This window comes from Myotis daubentonii, chromosome 14 (genome assembly GCF_963259705.1).
Source record: "Myotis daubentonii chromosome 14, mMyoDau2.1, whole genome shotgun sequence".
Taxonomy (NCBI): domain Eukaryota; kingdom Metazoa; phylum Chordata; class Mammalia; order Chiroptera; family Vespertilionidae; genus Myotis; species Myotis daubentonii.
Window position 1 is genome coordinate 50396911 of NC_081853.1, and position 25350 is coordinate 50422260.

The window sequence follows — 25350 nt, forward strand, 5'->3', positions numbered from 1 at the left end:
GAGAAGAGCTCTCCCCCTCTGTGCTGTTCTTACCAAAAATCCATAGCTAATCAGGAGAAAAGCATCAGACGAACCCAGATTGGGAGACATCGTGCAGGCACTCCAGGCTAAGATCTTAAAAAACACACAAAAAGACTAAGAAACTGTCACCGATCCCAGGAAACTAAGGAGACAGCACGACTAAGTGCAATGTGGTTTCCAAGATGGAATCTTGGAACAGAAAAAGGATATTGGTGAAAACACTGGAAACTTCCAAATCCAGCCTAGAGTGTAGTTAATAGTCATACCAGCATTCGCTTCTTAGTTTTGGCAAATGCATCATGGGATGCAAGAGGTTAACCTTAGAGCCACCTAGGTGAAGAGTACATAGGATTTCTCATGCTACCTTTGCAACTTCTCTGTAAGTGTAAAATTGTTCCAAAATAAACAGTTGATTTTATTTTAAAAAGCCATGTCAACCTGGGGGGAGGGAGGGCCCGGGGACCTGGCCAGTCCGCTGTGGCGGCAGTTAGACCAGGACTTTTTAGGAAGGAGAGCTTGTGGGTTCCTAAACAGACACTGGCTTCCGCTCTCAAGGTCACTTGCGGTGTGCCTTGACTGTGTCACCTCCCCTCTCTGTGACTCCATCCAGCGGAAGTGACACCCAGGTGAGCTCCAGAACCTCCAGCCCAATGACTGTCTGACTCGATTCCCTCTCCTGGGGGGAAACCCCTGAAAGCATTAAGACTGTTTCCGCCCAAACTCCAAGCAAGGCTGGCAGGCAGGGGCCTGCGTGGGCAAGGATCATATCCGAGGGTGAGGGCGCTCTCCTGGGAAGGGCAGGGTCTGGCTCGTTGCGCCCTGTGGGCATGTGACTTACAGAGGCTTCGGAAGAGAGTAGAGAGCTGTCTCCAGCTCCACTGTTCCTCCTTTTGTCCCCTGACCCTTTAACTTGACCTCCTAGGTGGCACAATTTGGGAAGGTGATGGAGAGTAGATCCAGAGAGCTCCCGAGTCCGGTGGAACCGGGTTCACTCAGCCCCCCCCCCCCCCCGCCCCCTGCCCCCCCGCGCGTCTACAGCTACTCCTCGAGGCCTTTCCCTATTCGTCTTACTCATCCTACGACTGAAATTGCACCACGTGGTTACCTCTGGGGCAAAGTACTTGGCAAAGTAAGTCATCCCCAGGAACACTTATTTCAGCTCCAGACCACGGCAAACTCCTCCATTTCCAGGCTCACGAAAGGGCCTCGCTACCCAAGCCCTTTTCTCTCTCAATCAGTGGCTGGCATTGCAGTGACAATAGGGGCTGAATCTCCTGGCAAACCATCCACTGCCTCTCCCTGTGGCCCAGTGCCCTTATGCCCCTGAACTTGGTGTGTGGCCTCCAGAATAGGAGAAGAACCCACAGAAGCCAGAGACAAAAGGCCCCTGGGAGGAGGGAAAGGAGCCAGCATCATTCATTTTTACACCCCAACAACTGACCTGAATGCACATGGGACTTACTCCTCCACTCACACCTGAAGAAAGGGGCCCCTGTGGACCCGTTCAGGTTTCTTCTCTTGGCCATTCTGGCCTCCTGCTTTCATTCATTCATTCATTCATTCATTCATTCAACTCAATCGTTCTTCAAACATTTAACAAAGCATCTCCGTTTGTGGAAAACCCATCCCGAGCTGTCAAGTCCGGTCTCTAAATTACTCACTGGCCCAGAGACCTTGGGCGGGTTGTGGAACTCAGCAAGGGTGTTTCAGTGTTAGAAATACTGCAGGTGAGGTGCCTGGAGGAGGCGGCAGGCTGCAGCTGAAGCGGGCTTTAAAGTCCCGCCTCCGCCCAAGTCAGGTAGCAGAGGAGAGAGCACAGAGGAGGAAGCCAGGGCCTGGGGAGACCCACAAACATTCTCCTGCAAAATGGGGAACGCAGTGGCCTCCACCTACTTTTTCAGGACAGCGAAGGGAAGGCAGCCTGGCTTCCGCCAAGCGCGACCACCACGCCTTTAGATAAAAAGACCCGATCACTCTCGGCCTAGACAGGAAGGACTAGCCCAGGGAAGGTGACGACAAGTCCCAGCCTCCAGGGAGCGACGGGCAGGTGCTGAAGCAGGAAGGGGGGAGGGGAGGGGGTGGGGACAGGTCGGGCCAGCTCGAGCTCCAGCGGCGCAGGGCGGAACCCCGTCCAGCCCGCCTGCGCGCAGGTGAGAGAGCCCAGGAGGGGCGGAGCGCAGCGCTGCCGGTGCCAAGCTCCGGCGCCCGCGGCACCACCTCGAACCCCGGGCCACAGTCGCTTTCCCCGCCGCGGCCGAGGCGCCCCGGAGCCATGGCCAGCCAGAGCTGCGGGGTCACACTCACACTGCTGGGGGTCCTGCTGCTGGGAGCGGCGCGCCCGCCGGGTGGAGCGGGTGAGTGCGGCGCACCCAGCGCCCAAGTATCCGGCGAGCGGGCGCCAGACGGGGAGGGGACGGAGGGGCGGGGAGGGGACGGAGGAGCGCCGAGGACCGAGGGTACGGAGCTGGGGCGGGGGCTGAGCGTCGCTGGGCACGGACGGCGCGGACTCCCTGGGGCCGCCCGCCTCCGGGGCGCGCCGCGTCGGACGCGAGGGCCGTGCCCTCCTGGGTTCGGGGTGATCTGACCCTGACGCCGGCCGCGGCACGTGGGAGTGTCCCCGAGCCGCGAGCCCGCGGTCCGGGCGTGAGCTCGACGCCGACCGAGAAAGGAAAGATGAGTGCGTGGCAGCCGAACCGAGCCGGGACCTGCCGAGGTGGCGAGCCGCGCGCGCTCCGCTCGGGGTGTTACCTGGCTGAGGGGGTGCGCCGGGGCCGGCAGGGCGTGGGGGCACCCTGCCCCCTCCTGCCCCCTCGCCTGGACCAGGGAGAGGTGCAAGGGAACAGGGTCTCGGTGCTCGGATACCCCCCGATCACCTTTTCCCCTGTTCGTAGGCCACTTTCTCGCTTCCCTGAGGTTCAGGAACAGTAAAGTGGTAGCGCCCGGGAGAAGGTGCAAGGCCGCGGAGGCTCCGGTTCCCCGCCCCCCACACCCTCTCCCGTCCCCCGGCCACCCCCCGTGCCCCCTCCCCCACATCCCCACCCCAGTTCCCCCAACCTCCACTCCTGGTGCAGTGGCCTTGGGCCGCGGCAGGGGGTCCGCAGGGCCGGGCGTTCCCGCCGCGCGCGGTTCCGGTTGGGGGCCGGACCGCCACTTCCGAGCCGCTGGGCCTCCGACCAGGTGCCCCGGGCGCTGGATCTATTAAACCTGTAAAATAACCTGGCTTCTCGGAAGAACTTGCTTTGAGGCCTTTCCTGAGATGAGCGCAGGTTTTGTGTTTTGTGAAGAGCGGTCAGGAAGCGACTGGGGTCTTTGATGATCCCCCTTTGCTGCACCGAAGTGGGTGTCTGTATTCGCCCGCAGGTAAAGGAGGGTAAATTAAATTCAGGAATAAAACGGAACTGGGGCATTTCGGTAACTGCCGTCCTTGTAAAGTCAAGCTTCCTGGTTCCTTTCTGCCCAGTAGACGGAGCATGTGAAGGCCGCATGTAAAGTATTTTGGGCATCGTCACTGTAATTTAAGACGGAGTTTTCAAGAGTTCCTTTGAAGAAAAAAGTCAGTTTTAAGAATAAAGAATAATATAAATGTATGAATGCCCCTGAATATACCGATTACAAAGCAAAAGTCAACAACAAAAGAATAAGGAGTCACTTAGCGAATGAAAACGTGCGTGAATGTGTGTGTGTGAAAAATGTGTGCCCACCACTTCCTACAACCTTAATGCACACATTAGCCGGTCCTTCTCCTGGGCAGCTGGCAACAGACCATCAAGTAAGGAGAGCCAGGTCCCCCCTCCTCCCCCTTCTCCTGCCCCCGCCCCTTCCCCTCCCCCCGCCCCCCCTCTTGGGAGCTGCAGGGAAACTGGGAATTGGTAATGTTTGTGGTTGGCTGTGCTAACAGCTGAGAACTCCTCCAGCAAGAATATGGTGTTAATCAAGGCTTCACTGATGACAATGGCAGCCTGTCCTGAACCCGCTTCTGTTACCCTCTGATCTCCCCCTGGGAGGCCCCATCTGGGCTGCAATGGAATCTTCCTTCCAGGAAGTTCTGACTGTGGGAACCTCGTCTCAGGGCTTGGTGTGTAAACCTGAGGACGTGTAGGAACTGTCCCATTTCACTTTCTCTTTTGTTTTTAAATAAATATTTTTTAATTGATTTTTAGAGAGAGAGGAAGGGAGAGGGATAGAGAGATAGAAACTCAATGAGAGAGAAACATCATTCATTGGCTGCCTCCTGCATGCCCCCCACTGGGGATGGAGCCAGAAACCTGGGCACGTACCCTAACTGGGAATTGAACCCGTGACTTCTTGGTTCCTGGGTGGCCTCTCAACCGTTGAGCCACGCTGGCCGGGCCCATTTCACATTCTTTAATCCTCCCTGTGCTCTCAGGAGCTGGCCGGGCGAGGCCACATCCCAGACTTAACCGAGGGCTCTGCCTCTGTGGTTGGAGCAGCCGCCTCGTACATCTGCTTTTGCCTGAAAGTGAAGTTGCACTTTCGGTGGAGCTGAAGAGTGAAGGAAAATTGGCTTCTTAGGGGTTTGGTATCCCACCAGCGCCCCCACTTCCAAGGGTGAAGGACTGGTTAAGTAGGAGTCATGGCCTTGTTAAAACTCAACTTGGTGGCTTTCCAAGAACTTCCCAGATACCAGAGTCCGGGTCAGTGGTTTCATTCCTGCCACCATGTGCAGACATCAAATGAGGTGTTTCCCACCTGGGAGTGTGCTCATCATTCTTCTGGTCAAATGCAGAGCTGCTGGCTGTGGTCGTGTAACTGGCAGGCCTGATGCGTTACTTCCCCCACCCCCACCCCCAAAGGTTTGCATGACTTGGAGGCATATGCTGCCATTTCATCTGTGATGACTGTACCACGCCCCACCCCTCACTCTTCTAGGGGTTCTTTCAGGCTTCCGTGTGGAGGAAGGAAGTTGAAAACAATGTTTAAAATGTTTATGTAATATATAGTTATTATAGAAAAATTGGCCATAAATATAACCAAAATGGGAAGAAAAAAGTCATCTGTGAGCAAACCACCTGCTCATATTGATGCACAGCCTCTGTGTATGTGTGTGTGTGTGTGTGTGTGTGTGTGTGAAACCAAATATAGGACCATCCCATTATATGGCTTCAACCACCCCCCTACTGCTGGACATTTAGGTTGCTTTTCATTTTTCCTACTAAAAAATAGAACATGTCCAACAATAGGGAACTGCTTGTGTCAATTTTGATAGGTCTATTCAATGAAAACACATTAAAAATTATATAGCACAGATTCTGTAAAGACAGGAAATGTCATTGTTGTGTCAAGGTTGCAATAGAGGCTAAGCCAGATCATCCTGTTTTGATATATCTGAAAATGTGTTTTTGTGGCTGTATTGTTCTGCACATTGCGGACGGTTTTGTCCGGCTGAAATTCTGGAAACAGAATTGCTGGGATGAAGAGTGGAGAGAACGTTAGGGCTTTGGCTGCAGGTTTCCAGGCTGCAGCGGAGAGTTTATCTTGTCCTGGTGCACATCCGGGCCAGCAGTGAGTGAATGGGTTTCCCACACTCGCCCAGGCTGCCACCCTTGCCTCACTAGCATCTCCCTCTAGGTCAGCAAGCAGGGTCTGGACAGTGTTAGTGGACATTAGAGCATCTCAGGAGCATCCCAGTAGCCGGTACATGGTCCAACCCCGCCTGCGATTTGGATGCGGGAAGGAGGAAGTGTGCAGAGTTTGCTGGTCAGAAGGATCCATGACTGAGGTCAAGGTGGATGGTGCAGTAAGGGATGACCCAACCCTTGGTATGGGAGACCCCTAGCTACAGCTTTCCACTGGGTGATCAAGAAACGTTCACACCCTCTAATTCTCATTCTAAATTATAAAAATCACCCCACAATCAAATTATTTCAGACTGCTTCCTACAACCTTGTAATTAGCCCATCATCTTCTCCTGGGCCGCTGGCAGCATTCTGGACAACCAGGCGAGGAGAGCCAGGTTCCCTCCCTCACCCTGTACTGTAGCCTTGGGTTTGTATTCAGTACATCAGTTTTTTCAAATTACTATCTACTGCTTGTCAGCGCTAACACATGTGAGCATCCGCTCTGTGCCAGGCACTGAAGACATCAGTTCCGACGGCCAACTACTCACAGGCTCCTTCACCGACAGTGGCTTTGTGGGCAGTAACTTACTAAACCCCCTTTGCTGACACTCGGGCACCTCCACCTCCACTTCATCCCGACGCGCTCTATCTGTTGTATTTGCAACGTAAGTCGCAGCTTCTTCGCGTCATTTTGTTTACAATGTTGTGTTGTGTTTGGAGATGTAAACATGTTTCCTGAAGGGACATTGGCCAAAAATAACTTTGGAAGATGAACCATCAGGTCGACAGTGTTTGAGTAATAACAACAAAGCTTTCTCCTGAGAAAAAGTAAATGGAGGACGTGACCTTGGGTAGATCTGCTCGTCATTCAGCTCTCCATCCTCAACCAGGTGCTCTCAGTAACCTCCCTGTATGGAGAGGCACAGAGAGGTGAAGTAACTTGCCCAGGGTTACCCAGCTGGTATGTAGTGATGTTGAGGTGGCAGCCCAGGGAGACTGGCACCTGGCACTGTGCCCTTCGCACAGAGGGACTCCTGAAGAAGCATTGGCTAGCTTTAGAGGCAGTGTCTACACGCCAGACATTTTATTTTTAAAAAAAAATCAACATTTACTGAGTGCTGGGATCATATTTTTCCTAGGGATGTGTATGTGTTTGTTTGTTTTAAATATTCAGACGATTTAAAAACTGTGTTTAGAAAAAGAATTACCTGTCCATGGTAACAAAAATTCAAATTGTACGAAACGGTGTGTGGGGTAAAAGTGTGCCCGCTTCCACCCTGAGCCCAGGCCTCCTCCCAGAGGGAGCGAGCCATGGTTTCTGGTGCATTGTGTGGGAGCTAGTCCACACATGTTATTGTTTATAAGTACCTCCCTACTTTATACAAACAATGGAAGCTTAATTATCGCGCAGGGTATGCATCCCATATGCTTCTGGGTTGTTGTTTTCCACCCCACACCGCGGTTCACTGCTTCCTTTCGCCTTTCCAGTTGGAACTAGCCGTAAGCTTTAGGTGAGGGAAACATTTTGAGTTTCCTTTCAAATATTTACTTTGGTTAAGGGATCAGAAGGCCAGGAGCACAATGTGTTGAGAAGATTGAGGGCAGGCGTGGGCTCTGGTGGCTCCTCGTGTTGTCATTGATGAGTGATTCGCTCTTGCTGACTTCTTACACTGATGAGTCTAATAGTTAAGGTGTAACCACTTGAAGCTGCTGTGACACACAAACCCAGATGTGTGTGATGACTCAAACACCATAGACGTCTACTTCTTGCTCACGTAAGGCTGCAAACAGGAGATCTCCTCCAAGCAGAGGCCTGGGCTCCTTCCACTTTCTGGTTTCACCATCTTCAACGTGTGGCTTCCATGTCCATCCACATCTCATTCACTCCGGGTTCACCTCTGCCTCACCCCAGAACCTGGGGGCTTCACTGCATAGCACATGCCTGTAAGTTTCTACTGTTCCTTTATTTTTTTAAAAAAATTTTAAATATGTCTTTATTGATTTTAGAGAGAGGGAGAGAGGGATAGAAGCATCAATGATGAGAGAAAATCATCAATTGGCTGCCACCTGCACATCCCCTATTGGGGATCGAGCCCACAACCCAGGCTTGTGCCCTGACCGGGAATCACCTCCTGGTTCATCGGTCAACACTCAACCACTGAACCACACTGGCCAGGCTCTGCTGGTCCCTTTAAATGTGTGTCCAGGAGGGAGGGGAAGGGGATGTGGATGGGTTTGCAGGAATGCAGCCCCACTCCCCGCAGTTTTCAAGGGAATAACCAGAAAAGGGTGGAGAAGGGTTTGAGAGACAGTGAAAGCAGCAGGGAGTGAAGTGTGAGTGTGTGTGTGTGTGTGTGTGTGTGTGTGTATGGCATGACTCTAGTCATGTTATCTTGCTATCTTTCTGTCTAGATCTCACATGAGCTTAGGAAAAAGGCTGGAAAGAGCTAGTTACACTGGGTGTCTGGCGTCACGGTGTGGCTCAGCAGCGGCCTCCTGTGTGAGGAAAGTTTGTTAGTGGCACTAATGACAAGGACTTCGTGTCATCCTGCGTGTTCTCTCATTGTACTCACATCGCTCCACAGCCTCCCACCTCGGTTGGTTTGGTTTTCTCTAAACAGTAACGCTGAATTGGTGATAGAATGCAGCACAAAATCCGAATTTGCTTTTCTGCAAAAAATTTTCTCAGCCTAGAACCGTGGTTGGCAAACTGTGGCTCGCGAGCCACATGCGGCTCTTTGGCCCCTTGAGTGTGGCTCTTCCTAAGCCTTAGAAGTACCCTAATTAAGTCAATAACAATGTACCTACCTATATAGTTTAAGTTTAAAAAACTTGGCTCTCAAAAGAAATTTCAGTCGTTCTACTGTTGATATTTGGCTCTGTTGACTAATGAGTTTGCCGACCACTGGCCTAGAACAAGCTTTTAAACATTATTTGCAAATCTACCCTGAAATTAATATAATACTGTATGTCAACTGTAATAGAAAAAAATAATAATAAATTGTTTTCCAATGAGCTTCTACACACACACACACTTCCTGTTACCAAGGAACTGACCAGACCAGTTTCGTATAACTTACATGTCATAGCCAATTACACGTGAGAAATGAATGAAACGCCCCATGGGCTTCTGCGGATCACAGCTCCGCTTGAGAGCAGGTGTCATGCACTGACACGGGGCTGGCGATACGATAAGGGGATAAGGGGCTGGCGAGTGCCAGGCCTGGAAACCTGAGCTGGCATTCTGTGGAGCCTGGCAGGGCCGGCCTTTAATCCCGAGGCCCCCTGAGAGCTGAAGGATTGCCTAACCCGCCTGGAAGTTGCTGACAGTCTTATCAGGCACTTCAACCCCGGGCTAAATCTGTAGGAGAAAGTTCATTTTCCAAATGGTAACTAGTTCTGGGACCGGCCACCGCCCGCCTCAACCCAGTGAGCCCTGGGACTAACACCTCCAGCCTCCGTGGTCTGTGCCTGCCATGCCCCCTGGCTCTTTGAAAGCCGAGATGAGCTTCTCCTGCTCTTGCCCTGGTAGCTGGAGAGCGGAAACAGCCCACATGCTGTTAGAGGCCTGGGTGACGATAGCGCATCCAAACCATGGATGCTCTGCAGCCACTTGGAAGAATGGCAGCTTCTCCGAGGACCGATGTGGCTGATCTTAGTGACGTCACCCCTCCTGGGGGCTGTCCTGGTCCCACTGGGCGAGGGAAGCATGCGTCTGTCTGTCCCAGAGATTTCCTCAAGTGTCTACCCCTCCTCTGCCGACCTGCTTTCCCCTGGTCCACCTGGTTGGCCAGAGGAATCGCTTTATCAACCTGGCCCGAGATCACTTGAGAGAGCTTCATTCAAAGACTTATTCTCCATGTCAGGCTGTGTGGGTGGACCCCACCCCAGCCCCCTCTGAGATAGCTGGAAACAGCCCAACTATGGCTGAGGGGTTGAGTGTCGACCTCTGAACCAGGCGCTCACGGTTCAATTCCTGGTCGGGGCACATGCCTGGATTGTGGGCTCCATCCCCAATAGGGGCCGTGCAGGAGGCAGAGGATCAGTGATTCTCTCTCATCATTGATGTTTCTATCTCTCTCTCCCTCTCCCTTCCTCTCTGAAATCAATAAAAAAAATATAGTTTTTAAAAAAGATAGCTGGAAACAAAGTAACAACAAAAGGTCCTGATCCCTTGTGGGCTGCCCTGGCTCCTGGAATGGTGATACACGCACACTCCCCTATCGCGCTCCCCTAAGTGAGCAAGAGGTTGGGCCTTCACAGTGAAGAAACCGGTAGACCTAAGCACCCCCTCCCTATAGACCAGTTTCATGCCTCTCAGCTGCCACGTGGCGAAGGCTGAGGTAACAGGCGGCCACTGTCTCTCACGCCCTGGCTGCAGGGGCCGGAGGCTGCAGTGCGTCCAGTTGCCCTTGTCCAGTTGCCCCAAGGACGGAGCTGGGGTTGAGTCAGCTAAGGGCCACCCTCTAGACCAGGTAAAGGCAGCGTGCAGATTGCTGCTGACACAGCGGGAATAAAGGTGGTGGAGGAGGTGGTGATGTCCGAGAGTTTGACCAGGACCTGTCATTCATGAGGAAGAATTCAAGTGGGGATTCCGGGGGGCAAGACTGAAGACCAAGGGAGGGGCCCATGCTAGGTAGAGAGCCTTGTTTGGATGACTAGCCTCCATGCTACCTACATTTTCATTGATCGCAGGAGCGTCTGTACTGGGGCGAAGGGCAGGGGGGAGGTACAGAGTGGGTGTTAAGAAGAAAAAACACCACCCTTCTCTCTATGTTGGTGGCGTTGAGTGCTGCGGGCTGAAACAAGTCTCTCTGGCATATGCCCCTCCCTCGCAGGGGTAGGAGGGCATACTGTGGGCAGGGTCACGCGGGTGGCTGTCCCAGCCCATGCTCTCTGCCTTACCCGTGTGCTCTCATTGCAGTACTTGTAGGAGCCCTGCACAGTTCATGTATTTGAGCAAATGTTATAGAGGAGACACCTTGGTTTAGAGAGGTCAGGTGCTTGTCCAAGGTGGCCCAGCATTCGAAGTCACTGTTTAAGAAGCAGGGCGTGGTACCCCCAGCCAACTGAGTGATGGAGGTCAGTAGTCAAACGGCCTCAGAACAGGCCTCTGTCTTCATAGAACCTTCCCTCCTGTGCCACCTGCCCGCTCCCTTCTGCGTGGATTTTCAAAGCCGAAGCTGAACTCAAGGCCACGGTGGGTGTCTTCACAGTGACCATTTTCCTGCCCCTCCCGACCTTTGACCCTCTCACACTACCCTTCGAGGGACAATGAATAATAAGGAAGACCTTGGCTGTTGTCAGCTACTGGGAAAGCCCATTTTAGACTAAACGTACATTGGATTTAGCCAGCTCACGGCTTCTGTGCAGACAAGTAAGAACGTTTTCTCTCCTATTGCCCCTGACCGCAAAAGAATGCAGTCCTGTCGGAACGTTCCCCGGTAGCTGTGCGTGCCTGTCCCCAAGGCAGACCGCGCATCCGTCGCCAACGGCGCAAAGGGAAGGTCCCGGGTGCCAGCAGCCAGCAGGCCGTGACGATCTTCATAACCTGCTAACTGTTCATAACCTTTTGCCATCTTTTGAGTTTTCGAGTTACTGTCATTTTGATGATTATGTTTAGGTATAAATTTGAGTCTGTGTAGTTTTGCTCCATTTGGGGTTGTTATTGAATGATTAGCAATTAATTCTCGGGTCTAAAAGCAGAGCACACCGGCACGAAAGGACACATACGGAATGATTGCTCTTACGTGAGGCTCCTGGAGGCGTCAGATTCATGGTGGCCAGGGGCTGGGGTCGGGGAACGGGAAGCTACTGTTTCCTGGGGACAGAGCTTCCGTTTGGGAAGATGAAAAATTTCTGGAGATGGATGGTGGTGATGGTTGAACCGTGTGAATGTACTCAGTGAACCTCTGCGGTCCTCTCTGAAGCCATCCCTCCAACCAGCACAGTTCGGTGCGATATGGAGTTCAAGTCCGTGTCTTGGTTTGGCCACAGCCCCAAAGAGAGAGGTGTTCATGTGTTACCGCGTTATACAAGTCGATGTGTCCATTTGCTGCAGGCGGGCACCCAGCCGCGTGGTGGGTCTCTGACCCTGCGTGTGTGGGTGATCGTAGCAGGGAAGTTACCCCCGGAGGGCGTGGGTGGCTCCCAGCAAACCCTTCACCGCGTCAGAAAAATATTCAGCCCTGCAGACAGGTGATCGCCAGGGTGCCCTGTGGACGAGCGCTCGGTTACTTTAGAAAATAACGAACTTGCATCATTGCCTGTACATTTCATTCCCAAATAGTTTGGGGATTAAGGGTAGGGAGTGAATGGGTGGACATAACAGTCCCCTGTTCCGACAAGTCAGGTCGACCAGGAGTTCCTTTTAACGTTGCTCTTTGAACTTTATTTTACTGCCTTCTGGGATCGCGCTAGAGCTGTGGGAGTGGTAACATATGATTTTAAAGGAAACTGGGCTGCTCACCCCAACTCAAGGAAGAGGAGATTCGGTAGATGGGGATGTGGGGAGTTCTCCGAAACTTAGGTCAGATTTGGTCCCTGTGACGTGAGCCCCGCCTTCTTGCAGGATGCTGTTCTGCCAAGAGGTGGCACTAGCCCTTAACACCCAGTGCTTTGTGCCACCAACTCGGCCACCTGCCTCCTATGACCACAGCTAACGTGCCAGTTTCTCTCTCTCAGTTCCCTGCACTGAGTGAGACACTGCCAAAAATATGCGCGAAAGAAGAACCGCACCCCAAACATTTCAAATTCCAGGGAGCTTTATGTTAAAATTCAAAGTACACTTTCCAGTTATTTTGAAATGAGGGGTTTGTCTTAATGTAGTTTGCCCGGCTAACCATCTCAAACAAACATCTGTCCCTTTGGATCCCCTGGCGATCTCCCGGAGAGCCGGCTGCTGAGAAATGTTTTATTCCGGCTTGATTGACTTTGTTGATGGGAACAAACGATTCTCACCCCCAAATTCCTGGCTGTGTGTGGAGTTCCTGGGGCAGGGCCGGCTCTGCTGAATAGCCACGGACCAGGTGCTGGGCTCTAGCGTCAGGCTGCTGGGGCACAGAGCCTGGCCCTGCCTTTATTAATCGTTGAGGCCTGGGCAAGTTACTTAGCCTCAGTGTCCTCTTCTGTGAAATGGGGGTTAATATTAATGTTACTATTGATATCTGTGGGGATTTAGAAATACTCACCCAATGCCTGCACCTATAAAGCACTCATTGCGTGTGCGTTGTCGTTAGTATGTAGGCAGGCCTGGTGTCTTGATGTCAAAGGCTCCTCACCCAAGAGAGACCCCTGCGTTCTTGAGACAGCAACTTGAGTTGTGGTTCTTTTGTGGATGCGGGAAATGGAATACTTCCAGGCCGTTGGTCAGACGTTCACTTCCACTTACCAGTCTGTGAAGGGACCTGGCCAACTCAGGGCCAAGTGGACTGAGGGTGGCTAAGCCACTGCCCAGGTCCCCTGGAGTGTAAGACTCCGCATTGGGTGGTGTAACAGTCCGGCACCCCCTCCCCACAGCAGGTCCCATTAAATGCGTGATGTTGGTGGTGCTGCCCAGGCCCTGATGTCAGCCAACAGCTCCGTGCACTCCCTTCCCGTCCGCTGGTTGATTGGAGCAACCTTGGCAGCTGCCATGAGGGCTGCTCAGTGTGGTTCCCTGGGGAGTGGAGAGGGCGGGGTGCTGAAGTCAGACCAGAATATCCCAGCTGCCTCCTGAGCTCAGCAAATGGGAAGTGAGGTCACTTCTGTGAGCCTCCAAGAGTTGCTAATGTCACACGAGTCACCGAGTCACTGCATATAGACAGGCCTTACTAGCCAGTGAGCAGGGTCAGGGCTGGGGAGGTGGAGGATTTAAGGAGGCACCCAAACTTGCACAACCCAGACAGTGAGTGCCTCCTTAAAACTTGCCCCAGGGGGTGGGGGGAGCCTTACCTGCCTCCCTGTCCGCCCGCCCCGCCCAGCCAGCCAGGACTCAGGGGCTTTAGACTGAGAGCCAAGCTGCTGCTACCCTTGTTTCCCTGCTTCACACCCTGGAATGCTGCCCATCACTAGTGTCAGTGGTTGTAACAGGCGCTCATTCATAATGTCAACAGCAATCACACTGACCCACCTCCGACCCACCTCCCGCCCCACGGTGTTACAACCCACCCACAGCAGCACTCGCTGAAACCCTGAAACCCTGGGCGAGGGAGCCAGACCCAGACCCAGACCCAGACCCAGACCCAGACCGGTCGCTGCGCTCTCCCCCCTCCCGCCCCTGGCTACGGGGGGGGGGGGGGCGGGCACGGGGGAGGGGGCTCAGACTGTCCCCAGTGCACCCTAGGCGAGTGGAGGGGGGGTTGAAGCACGCAGGAGAGTGAAGCAAGCCCATGGGGTTGGCGGTATTGGCCAGCCATGGCGATTGGCTCCTGACAATTCCTTTGTTATTACCAGTTGCTGATCAGGATACTGAGGCTAGAGAAGCTAAGGAACTTGCCCAAGGGGACACAGCTGGTATGTGGTCCAACCAGGAATTGACCCCAGGCAGTCAGAGTCTAGAATCCAAACTCTTAACCACTCCCCGAGGCTGCTGAGATATGCTGGTCCCACTGGGTGGAGCCCAACAGCCAAGCCCCTCCGTAGCCTGGCCTCTGCCTGTTTCCAGCCTCCTCTACCCACATTTTCCTCGACTTCCGGCCCAAACAAACTCCCTGGAGGGGCTCTCAGGAAGCCATGTTCTTCATACCCCTGTGCCTTTTTAAAATATATATATTTTTTATTGATCGAGCCTGCAACCTGGGCATATGCCCTGACCGGGAATCGGACCATGACCTCCTCCTGGTTCATAGGTCGATGCTCAGCCCCTGAGCCCCGCCCGGTCAGGCCATACCCCTGTGTCTTTGCATCTGCTCTTCCCTTCACCTGTCTTTCCTGACACCCATCTCACGCTCCCTGGCTGACAAACGCCTATTCATTTTCCAAAACCCATCTTCAGTGATGCCTCCTCTGTGGAGCCATCCTTGACCACCGTCCCCAGAGTGTTAATAGCTGACCCAGTGCCTTCAGAGAACCTTGATCCTCCTTGGTGCCTCAAGTTGCTCTCAGGGGGGTCTGGTGGGACAGAGGGACAAGCAAACAAACGTTCAACTGACATGAAGCCGGCAGTTGCTCCTGCAGGGGGTAAAGGCAGGAGAAATTATGTCAATGGCCTAAGGGTGGATCACTGCCCCTTCTGTCGGGCTGTTGGTGTCACTTCCTGGGGCTCCCAGGGTGTGAGCACCCCATGCTTGAAGGGAACATCCACAGTTTAGCCATTTTACCCGGAGCTCAATCCAAGAAGCAGGGATCTATCTGCTCCACGGATGGGCCAGCCCAGCCGCAGCTGGTGAACTTGTAGAGAGGGATGTTGGTCTGCAATGCGTCATCTTCCCAAGAGAGGTCAGGACTGTGTTGGCCAAAATGAATTTCCCGGTAGGCATCTGACTTCCGTGCAGGCTGTGACTGATCTGCCCGGCTGATTCACGATGATGCTGCGTCTACCTCCGGCACCTTCCCGGGCCCTCCTGCAGGGCAGCATGCACCTTAGTGTGCGTCTGTCTCCTGCTGCCTGGGCTCGGCTCACCTTCATTGGACAGAGGGGATGAGACCCGAGCCTCCCAGGAAAGCACGCCCAGATCTGAAGCAGCTGGTTCGGCCCCATCGAAGAAATTTTAAACCACACTTGTTAGCCTTTTAAGCTGCATTTAACAAGTCTGGGAGCAGATAACTTCCCTGGGTTTTGTCTGGTGGGATCCTCTTTCTTGTATTTGTTCCCCTTGCAAAGAAATAGAGTGGCAGGGAGGAGAAATAACGGGGCGTTTGTATAAAATCCTGTGGCACAGGGATGAATGAATGGTGATTAATGAGTGGTGATGAAAGTGATTGGAAATTCCCTCAGAAAAGCTGCTGGGGAGGCAGACGCCTGCGAGGGTGTCTTAATAAGGGGAGGTGGGGAGGGAGGCAGGAAAGGGAAGAGCTGTGACTCATGGGCCCAGTGAGGCGCTTGCTCATGTCCCGGATGCTCTGAGCGCTGCTGCCGTGAGGCTCCGCTGAGATTTCTTTCAGCCGCTGAGACCTCAGAACCACCCCAGAATGGAGCTTTGGCTGGGTTTCTGGGAACCTGGGAAATAGATCTCCTGAAATAGTATAGCAATGAAATGCCACGTTCCCGGGGAAACCAAAGAAAGAGGTTGAAGGAGAGGATTCCCATGGGTTTGTTTTGTTTTTAACATATTTTTATTGATTTCAGAGAAGAAGGGAAAGGGAGAGAGAGAAATATCAATGATGAGAGAGAATCATCCATGGGCTGCCTCCTGCACGCCCCACACTGGGGATCGAGCCCGCAACCTGGGCATGTGCCCTGACGGGAAATCGAACCTCGACCTCCTGGTTCATAGGTCAACGCTCAACCACTGAGCTACGTCTGCCGGGCGACCATCTGTTTTCTTTAAGTGACAGTGCACTCATCAAGCACTCAGATGCACTGGCCCGACTGGGGGTGGTGGGGGTGGGGGTGCTGACCATCCCTTTGCTGCAGAGCATGGTGGGACAGAGGCAGCGGCCTCAGCCCTGTGAGCCCCTGGGTTCCCACCATGGGACCCACCACTGGACAATCGTCCCTTCATGCGGGCCGTCGGGCTCATTGGCCGCCCAGAGCCCACAGTCAGGACCCAAGTCAGGGAAGGGGTGGCAGCTACCAAGGAGAAAGTGGCTGGCTCTTCCTGGTTCATCTGAGAAGACTTGAAGGTCGACAGAGCAAAGGGAATGGAAAAGAGACTGCCTGGTCAGAATCAGGGCCCCGTCCTCACCGGAGTGCACGCCTCTGTTTAATAACCAGCGCCTCTCACTGGCCTGGTCCTGTGTGTTCAGATCAATGGCTGAACCCCAGCCTGAGGTATTAGCATTATTTTGCTCTGATTTCCAAATTTGCTGACATAATATGTTTATATCTAATTTCTGTGCAAGTTTTCCTCCCCTCCAGTACTGCATGAATGTATGTATGTATGTACCTCTGACGCTGTGTATATATGGATATACTGGGCCCATGAAGCACCCAGGGCAGGGGAAGGCAGCTCTTTGCAGATAAACATGTCCCTCTACAAACAGTTTCTGGGTGTGGACTTTGGTCTGCAGTCATACTGAGAGGAAACGTGGCAGTTTCTCTGGTTAATTGCTATTGACACAGACGGGGTATCTGAAAGCATACAGCTCGAGCCATATAGGACGGGGTTCACTGTTTTTGATTTTTAGAAAAATGAATAATTCAAACCAGAGACACGTGTCAGTGTCCAGCCCACAAGGGCCCGATTCTTTCCCACTGGTAAGGAGAGCAGTCATTTTACATCCTCCCCTCTAGGCCCTGAGTCGGGGCGGGCAGGGGGAGGGGGGGGGGAGGTTGGGGGGCTTGAGTGGGGGCAGGAAGGGACAAGTAACGAAGATGTCAAAGAGGGCATCCTCCCTGGACCCCTGAGGTGAGACAGCAGGTCTGCAGACCGGAATGGTCCTGCTCACTCCCTTTCTCTTCCTTCAGAAGCTTTTGTGCTCGGTCTGCCCCGTACAACCAACATCACAATCCTTATAAAGCGGGGGCTCCTACCTCTGGGAGCGAACCCCTGTCACCTGCTCGTGTCTGGAAAACTCTCGACCACGCTGCTCATCAAACCCGGAGACAGAAAGGAGTTTCGCTTTACCTGCCATAATCCAGAGGCTCACTTTGTCATTGATGTCGAGAGGAACATTGGTAAGTACACACTCGGGGACTGCTGCCGTCCTAGCCAGCCCCTAGTGCAGGGGAGCTGAGGTCTGTTTTGAAACTGCACTTCATTCAGTCCTATACGTGCCTGGTACGGGTTAAGTTCTTTAATCCCCCAAAGGGCCCTCAGAAAAGTTCACAAAGGGACTTGCCTGAGATGGCACAGCCAGTGAGTAGCAGCAAGACCAGAGCCCAGGCTCTCGGGCTCCAGAGGCCTGGCCTGTGACCACTGAGCCACACTGTCTCTGAACAGAGCTGTGGGTCTTCGGGCGTGGGATGCTGTCGGATGTGCTAAAACCACTGACTTGGCTGATGACGGGTGCGAGTCAAGGGATTGGAGGACGAGAGAGACGGGAGGTTGAGGCGGTGGGTAGAGAAATGGGTCCACAAGGCGCAAGGGCAAAGGTAGCAGCTGTGGAGGCTGAGGGAGCTGGGTTTCATGGGACTTCATCTAAGTTGCTTAACTCCTTTTTGACTTTGTTTTCTGGTCTATAAAATAAGAGTCCTTTACCAACCAAGTGGGTTGTTAGGAAGATGAAATAAAATAATGGCTTGAGAGAGTGTGTGATACTCAAGAATGCAACAAACTATAGGTATTTGGTATTGTTATTACTCAGAACTTGAGCTTGGGGTAAGAGATTGACACAAATAACAATCAGGCAAGAAAAAAAACAAGTGTGTCATTTCCCCATCGTTTTAAGTTGAGTATTCACAACACTAACAACACTATTTGTGATCTCAAAGCCTACTCAGAACATTTCTTTGCCTTTCACGGAAAATAAGTGAATTGGGCAATAGATCATGAAGTGGGGGTGGGGGTTGGGGGGGAGAAGGATGAAATAAACCTTAGGAAGAAGGCATTCAGAAAAAGAAAAAAGGAGAAATTAGAGTCCTTAAAAGCAGATTTAAAGTTACGTTTGATAACTCAAAATCAAGACCTGATTTTTAATAAAGACCAATTACGTAGACAAATCTCTGCCTGGTCTCCTAAAAAGGAAAGGAAAGAGAAAATACAAATATACAGCATCAAAAGTGTGAATGTGGATTAATGACATATACAAAGGCGATTTCTAAAATTGTAAGAGACAATGTGATATTCAGTGTGAAACTCTGAATGGACATGGTGATTTTCAGGAAAAACTTAATGGGCTCATAAAAAAGGTAGGAAACTGGAATAAATAAATAGCAATGGAGGAGATGGGGTTTGGCTTAGTTAGAGATGGTTTCAGCCCTAGCCGGTTTGGCTCAGTGGATAGAGTGTTCGGCCCACAGAATAAAGGGTCCACGGTTCGATTCTGGTCAAGGGCACGTACCTTGGTTGCAGGCTTGACCCTGATCGGGGCACGTGCGGGAGGCAGTCAATCGATGTGTCTCTCTTTCATCGATGCTTCTCTCTCTGTGTCTCTCCCCCTCCCTTCCACTACTACCTCTAAAAAATCAATGCAAAAGTATCCTTGGGTGAGGATTAACAACAACAACAAAAAAGAGATGGTTTCATTAAGGATCTTATAACACTGTAAGGAGCAGGTAATTTCTGGTATTTAAGCCATTCTAGAGAAAGGTAGGCAAGTTCATTCTGTAAACATCCAAAGCCCCGTGGGCCAGATGGTCTCTGTCACATCACAACTGCTCAGCTGCGCTATTTCAGCATAAAGTCACCCATAGAGCCCTAGCCAGTTTGACTCAGTGGATAGAACCTCGGCCTGTGGACTGAAGGGTCCGGGGTTCGATTCTGGTCAAGGGCACATGCCCGGGTCGCAGGGCTTGATCCCCAGTAGAGGGTGTGCAGGAGGCAGCTGATAAATGATTCTCATCATGGATGTTTCTCTTTCTCCCTCCCTCTCCCTTCCTCTCTGAAATCAATTTTATATATATACTAGGGGCCCGGTGCACGAAATTCGTGCACTGTGTGTGTGTGTGTGTGTGTGTGTGTGTGTGTGTGTGGGAGTGTCCCTCAGCCCAGCCTGCCCCCTCTCACATACTGGGAGCCCTCAGGCGTTGACCCCCATCACCCTCCAATCGCAGGATTGGCCCCTTGCCCAGGCCTGACGCCTCTGGCTGAGGCATCCGGCCCGGGCAGCGGGGACCCGCAGCTGCAGCAGCCCCACGATCGTGGGCTTCGCTTTAGGCCCAGGCAAGGGACCCCTAGCTCCTGGGACTGCCAGCTTAGACCGTGTCCAGCTCCCATCGCTGGCTCCACCCCTACTTCCTGCTATCACTGGCCAGGGCGGCAAAGGCACCTGATTCTCCGATCATGCCCCCCAGCTCTTAGCTCCCCCCTGGGTTTCTGATCACTGTCAGTGGCAGGGGGCTTCTTCCTGCTTTCCCTTTCGCCTCCCTGCATTGTGCCTACATATGCAAATTAACCGCCATCTTGTTGGCAGTTAACTGCCAATCTTAGTTGGCAGTTAATTTGCATATAGCCCTGATTAGCCAATGAAAAGGGTAGCTCGTACACCAATTACCATTTTTCTCTTTTATTAGTGTTGATATATAATTTTTAAATCAGCCATAGATAATAGATGAACGTTTAGGCGGGGAACATTCCAGTGAAACTTTATTTACAGTAACAGGTGTTCGGCTGGATTGACCTCATGGGCTGTAGTTGGCCAACTCCCATTCTGAGCATAGAAAGAGAAGTTTCATACTCATTTCATAAACCCTTACAACCCTGATGTCAACATCTTCCAAGAGCATAAAAAGAGAAAAACCATCAACCAGTCTGTTATGACTGTACATGCAGAAAAAAAAAATCTTAGATAAAATATAAAACATGTATTAAAAGAATAAAGCAACGAGTAGGGAAGGGTCCGCTGGAAGACTAGGGTAGTTCACCATTAGCAAGTCGGCTAATGGAATGCTTTGCTCTGTTAGATGAGGAAAAAAAACTGTACGTGATCAGCTTAAGAGATTGTTTTTCATACAACATTCTCAGTCAACCAGACATAGAAGGGTGTTTGCTTAATCCAATGAAGTGTTTCTATCAGAACCTGGTAGCAAATATCATATGCAACAGTCATTGCCCGTAACCTGGGGAACAACATAAGAGTTCCCACTAAGCATGCTGTTGGTCACTGTTATTCAGAAGTTCTAGTTAAAAATTTAGGGATCATCTTAATAAATACGTAGGATACCTAGGAAGCAAAATATGTAAAATTTTACTGAGAGACAAAAGAGAAGACACAAATACATGGAGAGGTGTACTGTATTCCTTAAAAATCTCAGTACTTTGTAACTGTCAGTTCTCCTCCAAATTAATTGACCAGTTTAAGTCGATTACAATTAACATGTCAGAGAATATTGATATGCTTAAGGGTTCCCTGGAGCCCTGGCCGGTGTGGCTCAGTTGGTTGGGGGTAGTCCCGTCTGGTTATTGTGACCACTCTTCCCTGTGTGTCCATCCTCAAAGCCGAAGCTCTTAGCAACCAATTGACAAGTGCTTACATGACCTGACTCTCCCTGTGTCGTGTGGCCGGTACAGAGTTGTGGCTGAGAGATGGAGCTTTGTGGCTCCGAGTTCTTGGTATAGAATTAAATCACAATCTCTCAGGTGGCCCAGGCATGTGCATTTTTTAATATACATTTTTTATTGATTTCTGAGAGAAAGGGAGAGGGAGAGAGAGAGACAGAAACATCAGTGATGAGAGAGAATCATTGGTTGGCTGCCTGCTGCATGCCCCCTACTGGGGATCGAGCCGCCAGTCCGCAGGCCAAGGCTCCATCCACCGAGCCAAACTGGCTAAGGCAGGCGTGTGTTCTTTTAACAAATATTTTTCATTGACTTTTTTTTTTTGAGAAAGAGAGAGAAACATGGATGTGAGAGTGAACCATCTATCGGCTGCCTCTTGGACATCCCCTACTGGGTATCGAGCCTACAACCCGGGCATGTGCCCTGACCAGGAATCGAACTGGCAGTCTCAGTACCCTCACCAACACCCAACCAACTGAACCACACCAACCAGGGCATGTGTATTTTTTTTTAAGTATATCTTCATTGATTTCAGAGAGGAAGGAGGAAGATGAGAGGAAAACATCAATGATGAGAGAGAATCATTGATTGGCTGCCTTCTGCACACCCCACACTGAGGACTGAGCCCGCAAGCTGGACACGTGCCCCAACCGGGAATCGAACTGTGACCTCCTGACTCACAGGTTGATGCTCAACCACTGAGCCATGCCGGCCGGGCGGGCATGTGTATTTTTTAAACTTCCTCCAAGTGCATCTGGGCTGAGAATCGCCCCCTTCACAGGTTCGGTGATCCCACAAGGGCACGGAACCCAGGAGGAGCTGCTCCATGTGGCCCTGGGCACGTTGGAGGTGGAGATGCAAAGCGACAAGGCCAGATGTTAAAGGAAAGAAGTGACTTGACGTAAACAATGAAGTTGCAAGAGCTCCTAAAAATAGGTGCTGTCTTTACTGACAGACAAACTCTAATTTTAGCCACATTCGTCACCTTGTTATCTAACCCTGTTTTGTGGGTTAGGAGGTGCCGTGTGTTGGCAGGGACTCGGGTTGAGCAAACACAGCCCGGGCTTCTGTCCTGGGATTGTGTGTGTACTGTCAGCGGCACGCCCGTCCCCCGGGCTCGGGGCTGAAAAAGGAGAGGTTTGGCATGGAAGACCTCAGAGGTCCAGCTCAGCTGTAAAATTCTCCCAGTCTTTCGTTTCGAGTGGGCGGTGCTTTCAAATACCCAACTGGAGCAGCAGTGAAGATGCGCAGGTCATTAGCCAGAGTTGCCCTGCCGGCGTGGCTCAGTGGTTGAGCATCGACCTGTGTATGAACCAGGAGGTCATAGCTGGATTCCCGGTCAGGGCACATGCTGGGATTGGGGGCTCAGTCCCCAGTAGGGAGCGTGCAGGAGACAGCCGATCAATGATTCTCTCTCATCATGGATGTTTCTATCTCTCTCTCCATCTTCCTTCCTCTCTGAAATCAATAAAAGTATATTTAAAAACATAAAAAATAAAGTGGCCAGAATCCATCTCCCCTTTCACATTCCCCATGCCCAAGACAACAGCCTGTTGGGTTGCCTGCGGGCTGTTACTTCTCCCACGTGCTTTCCCTATTCCTCCCCGACAACAGCGTTTCTGCCTTTGTTTTAGAAGCTTAGGAAACAAGGTACATCCTTCATCCATTGTTAGCTTTAAGAAAATCCAACACGGTAATAAAATGTGAGCATTAAAGCCAGGAGGCAGAAAGAAACTGTGCCTGGGGTTCCAGCCATTAAGGGGCTTGTACGTTCTGAGTGTACTCAGTGAGTTAATGAGCCTGTGGATGGGAAAACCAGTTTTAAAAGGCAGAGCTTGACACTGTGCCCAAGGTTGTGAAACAGTGGCTCCGGCTCCAGGGCAAAGGGCCTCCCACCGACTGGATTCTACCGGCTTCATGTGAAAACACAAGAGTTAGGAAGTGTCTTGGGTGTGGTTCCCTGGAAACAGCCTGAATGGGAACTTATGCTTAAGACACTTGTCAAGAGAGTACCTGTGGAAGCACCCTGTGAAGAAGTGAGAAAGAAGGAGTGAGCTAGGGAAGGACTAAGCAAAGATGTTTTTGTTTGAAGTGATATAATTTATTTTTTAAAAATTTTTAATATATATTTTTCTTGATTTCAGAGAGGAAGGCAGAGGGAGAGAGAGATAGAAACATCAAGGATGAGAGAGAACCATTGATTGGCTGCCCCCTGCACACCCCACACTGGGGATCAAGCCCGCAACCTGGGCATGTGCCCTGACCAGGAATCGAACCCTGACCTCCTGGTTCGTTGGTTAACCACTGACTCTGCCTCAGTCCCAGCCACCGCGGCTTCATCTGGAAGATCATCCAGAAGGACATCTGGTCTAATTAGCATATTATGCTCTTATTATAGAGTAGAAGGGTGAGGGAGAGCGAGAGGGACATTGACAAGAGAGAAACATTGATCAGCTGCCTCCTACACAACCCCGAATGGGGATCGACCTCACAACCCAGGCATGTGCCCTGACAGGGAATCGAATCAGTGACCTCTTGGTGCAACTGAGCCACACCGGCTGGGCAAGGATGCGGTTTTAGCTAAAGTGTAGCTGCAGGCTGATGCCGGCAAAGGAGTGGCTTCACCAGGTTGAGGTCAGGCATTTTCACTCTTGCGATGAGCTGAGCGGTGGTTGGCTATGGGCTGCTGCTCCCTGCTGGGGTAGGCAGCGAAACCCTCAGGTATCTCTGGCCCGGGAGGCACCCCCAGCCTAGGAACTTCAGCGAAGAAGGGGGCTTCTGTGAGCCACTGGCCATCGACACTGTATAACCTGGAGATGGGTGTGTCCACCTCGGGGTGCTCCCAGAGGGTCTATTAAAGAGATGAGGAGGAGCAGGGAGAGGCCTGGCAGCATTTATGACAAGATTGTTTTGTGACTGTTTCAGACTGCACATCACACCCATGTCCTTTCGGGGAGTTCGAGCTGCAGCCCGTAATATCGCTGTTGCCCCACCTCAACCGAACTTTCATCTGGGACATCCAAGCTGGCAAGAGCACCAGTCTGGAGCTGGTGTTCTCCAGGCCTCGCCTCAGGCAGATCGGGCGAGGGGAGAGCTGCCCAGACGGAGTCACTTACAACATCAACGGCCACATCGGTGCCACCGAGGTCCGGATCGGAACCTTCTGCAGCACCGGCACCGTGTCCCGGATCAAGATGCAGGAGAGCGTCAAGATAACGTTACACCTGCCGTGGTTCGACAAGAGAAGCCACTCCGGCTTCAGCATGTCGAGCCAGTCATCCATAAAACGTGAGCTCGCCATGCCCTCCTGCTATTTGCTCAGGTTGAAACAAAGGCCATAAACACTCCAAACTCATTGCCCCCTAGTGATTTCTCTACGTTTTCCTGTTGTCTGTGCTTTCGAGGTTATTTATGCTGAATCTCTCTGCAAGTGGAAATCCTTTATGATGGTGAGCTGCTGTCCATCTCTTCCCAAGTCCACATTCGGTCATCCCCCATTGGTAGCTTGAAATCAGCTATGGTGGGAAATTTACACCAAGGAAATGGGCAGGCCCTACATATCAGAACGCCCTCCCCCTCCCCCGCCGAGTCAGTTGTTAAACATAGACTTGCACGCCACTGATGTCTCCTCCTCATACCATATCCCTACCCACGGCTCGGGACCTGAGAACCTCCTTCCCCTGCCCTAAGCTGGGGACAGTCAGGGCAGGATCTAATCGCCTTGTTTGGGTTTCCCCTCCCAATAGGACTGTGCTTCATCGAATCTGTATTTGAGGGTGAAGGCTCAGCAACCCTGATGTCTGCCAACTACCCGTTCAGCTTCCCCGAGGACGAGCTCATGACGTGGCAGTTTGTCATCCCTGCGCACCTGCGGGCCAGCGTCTCCTTCCTCCAGTTCAATAACTCCAACTGCGCGAAGAAGGAGGAGCGGGTTGAGTACTACATCCCGGGCTCCACCACCAACCCCGAGGTGTTCAGGCTGGCGGACAAGCAGCCTGGGAACATGGCTGGGAACTTCAACCTCTCTCTGCAAGGATGTGACCAAGATGCCCAAAATCCGGGGATCCTCCGGCTGAAGTTTCAAGTTTTGGTCCAGTGTCCACACAATGAAAGCAGTGAGTGAGCCCACCTTCCTTCCCCCTCCTCCTCCAACACCTTTCCTTCCTGTTTCTCAGCTGTGGCTTCTGGACCTTTGGACCCTGGAAGAGTTGCAAGAAGTATGTGCTAGGCAGCGAGGCAGGCTTATTGGTGAAGGTATGGCATGCCCAGCCATTGAAACACAATAAGAATCCAACACACAAACTTACGTTCAGGGTGCCAGGTTATTTCTGTTGTTATTGTTTTGTTAATCCTTACTCAATATTTTTTCTATTGGTTTGTTTTTAGAGAGAGTGGGAGGGAGGGAGGGGCCAGGGAGGAGAGAGACAGAGAGAGAAACATTGATGTGAGAGGGAAATTGAATGGTTGCCTCCCACATGCTCCCCAACCAGGGCTGGGAATCAAACCCCAGA

The 25350-nt window shown here is 51.9% G+C and overlaps 1 protein-coding gene across 3 annotated transcripts in view; it reads left to right on the top strand.

Moving 5' to 3' along the window:
* The first annotated feature begins 2148 nt into the window (after nt 1–2148).
* CDCP1 (CUB domain containing protein 1) overlaps nt 2149–25350 on the top strand; it is a 31895-nt gene continuing 8693 nt past the window's right edge. For 2 of the 3 annotated variants that reach the window (XM_059664333.1, XM_059664334.1), the window contains exons 1-4: nt 2149–2375; nt 17149–17358; nt 23765–24127; nt 24586–24954. In XM_059664333.1, coding sequence (XP_059520316.1) covers nt 2294–2375; nt 17149–17358; nt 23765–24127; nt 24586–24954 — 1024 coding nt within the window. In that variant the 5' untranslated portion in view covers nt 2149–2293. Of the gene's footprint in view, nt 2376–2515; nt 2735–17148; nt 17359–23764; nt 24128–24585; nt 24955–25350 lie in introns of those variants that run through there. The other variant, XM_059664335.1, reaches the window with a different exon arrangement.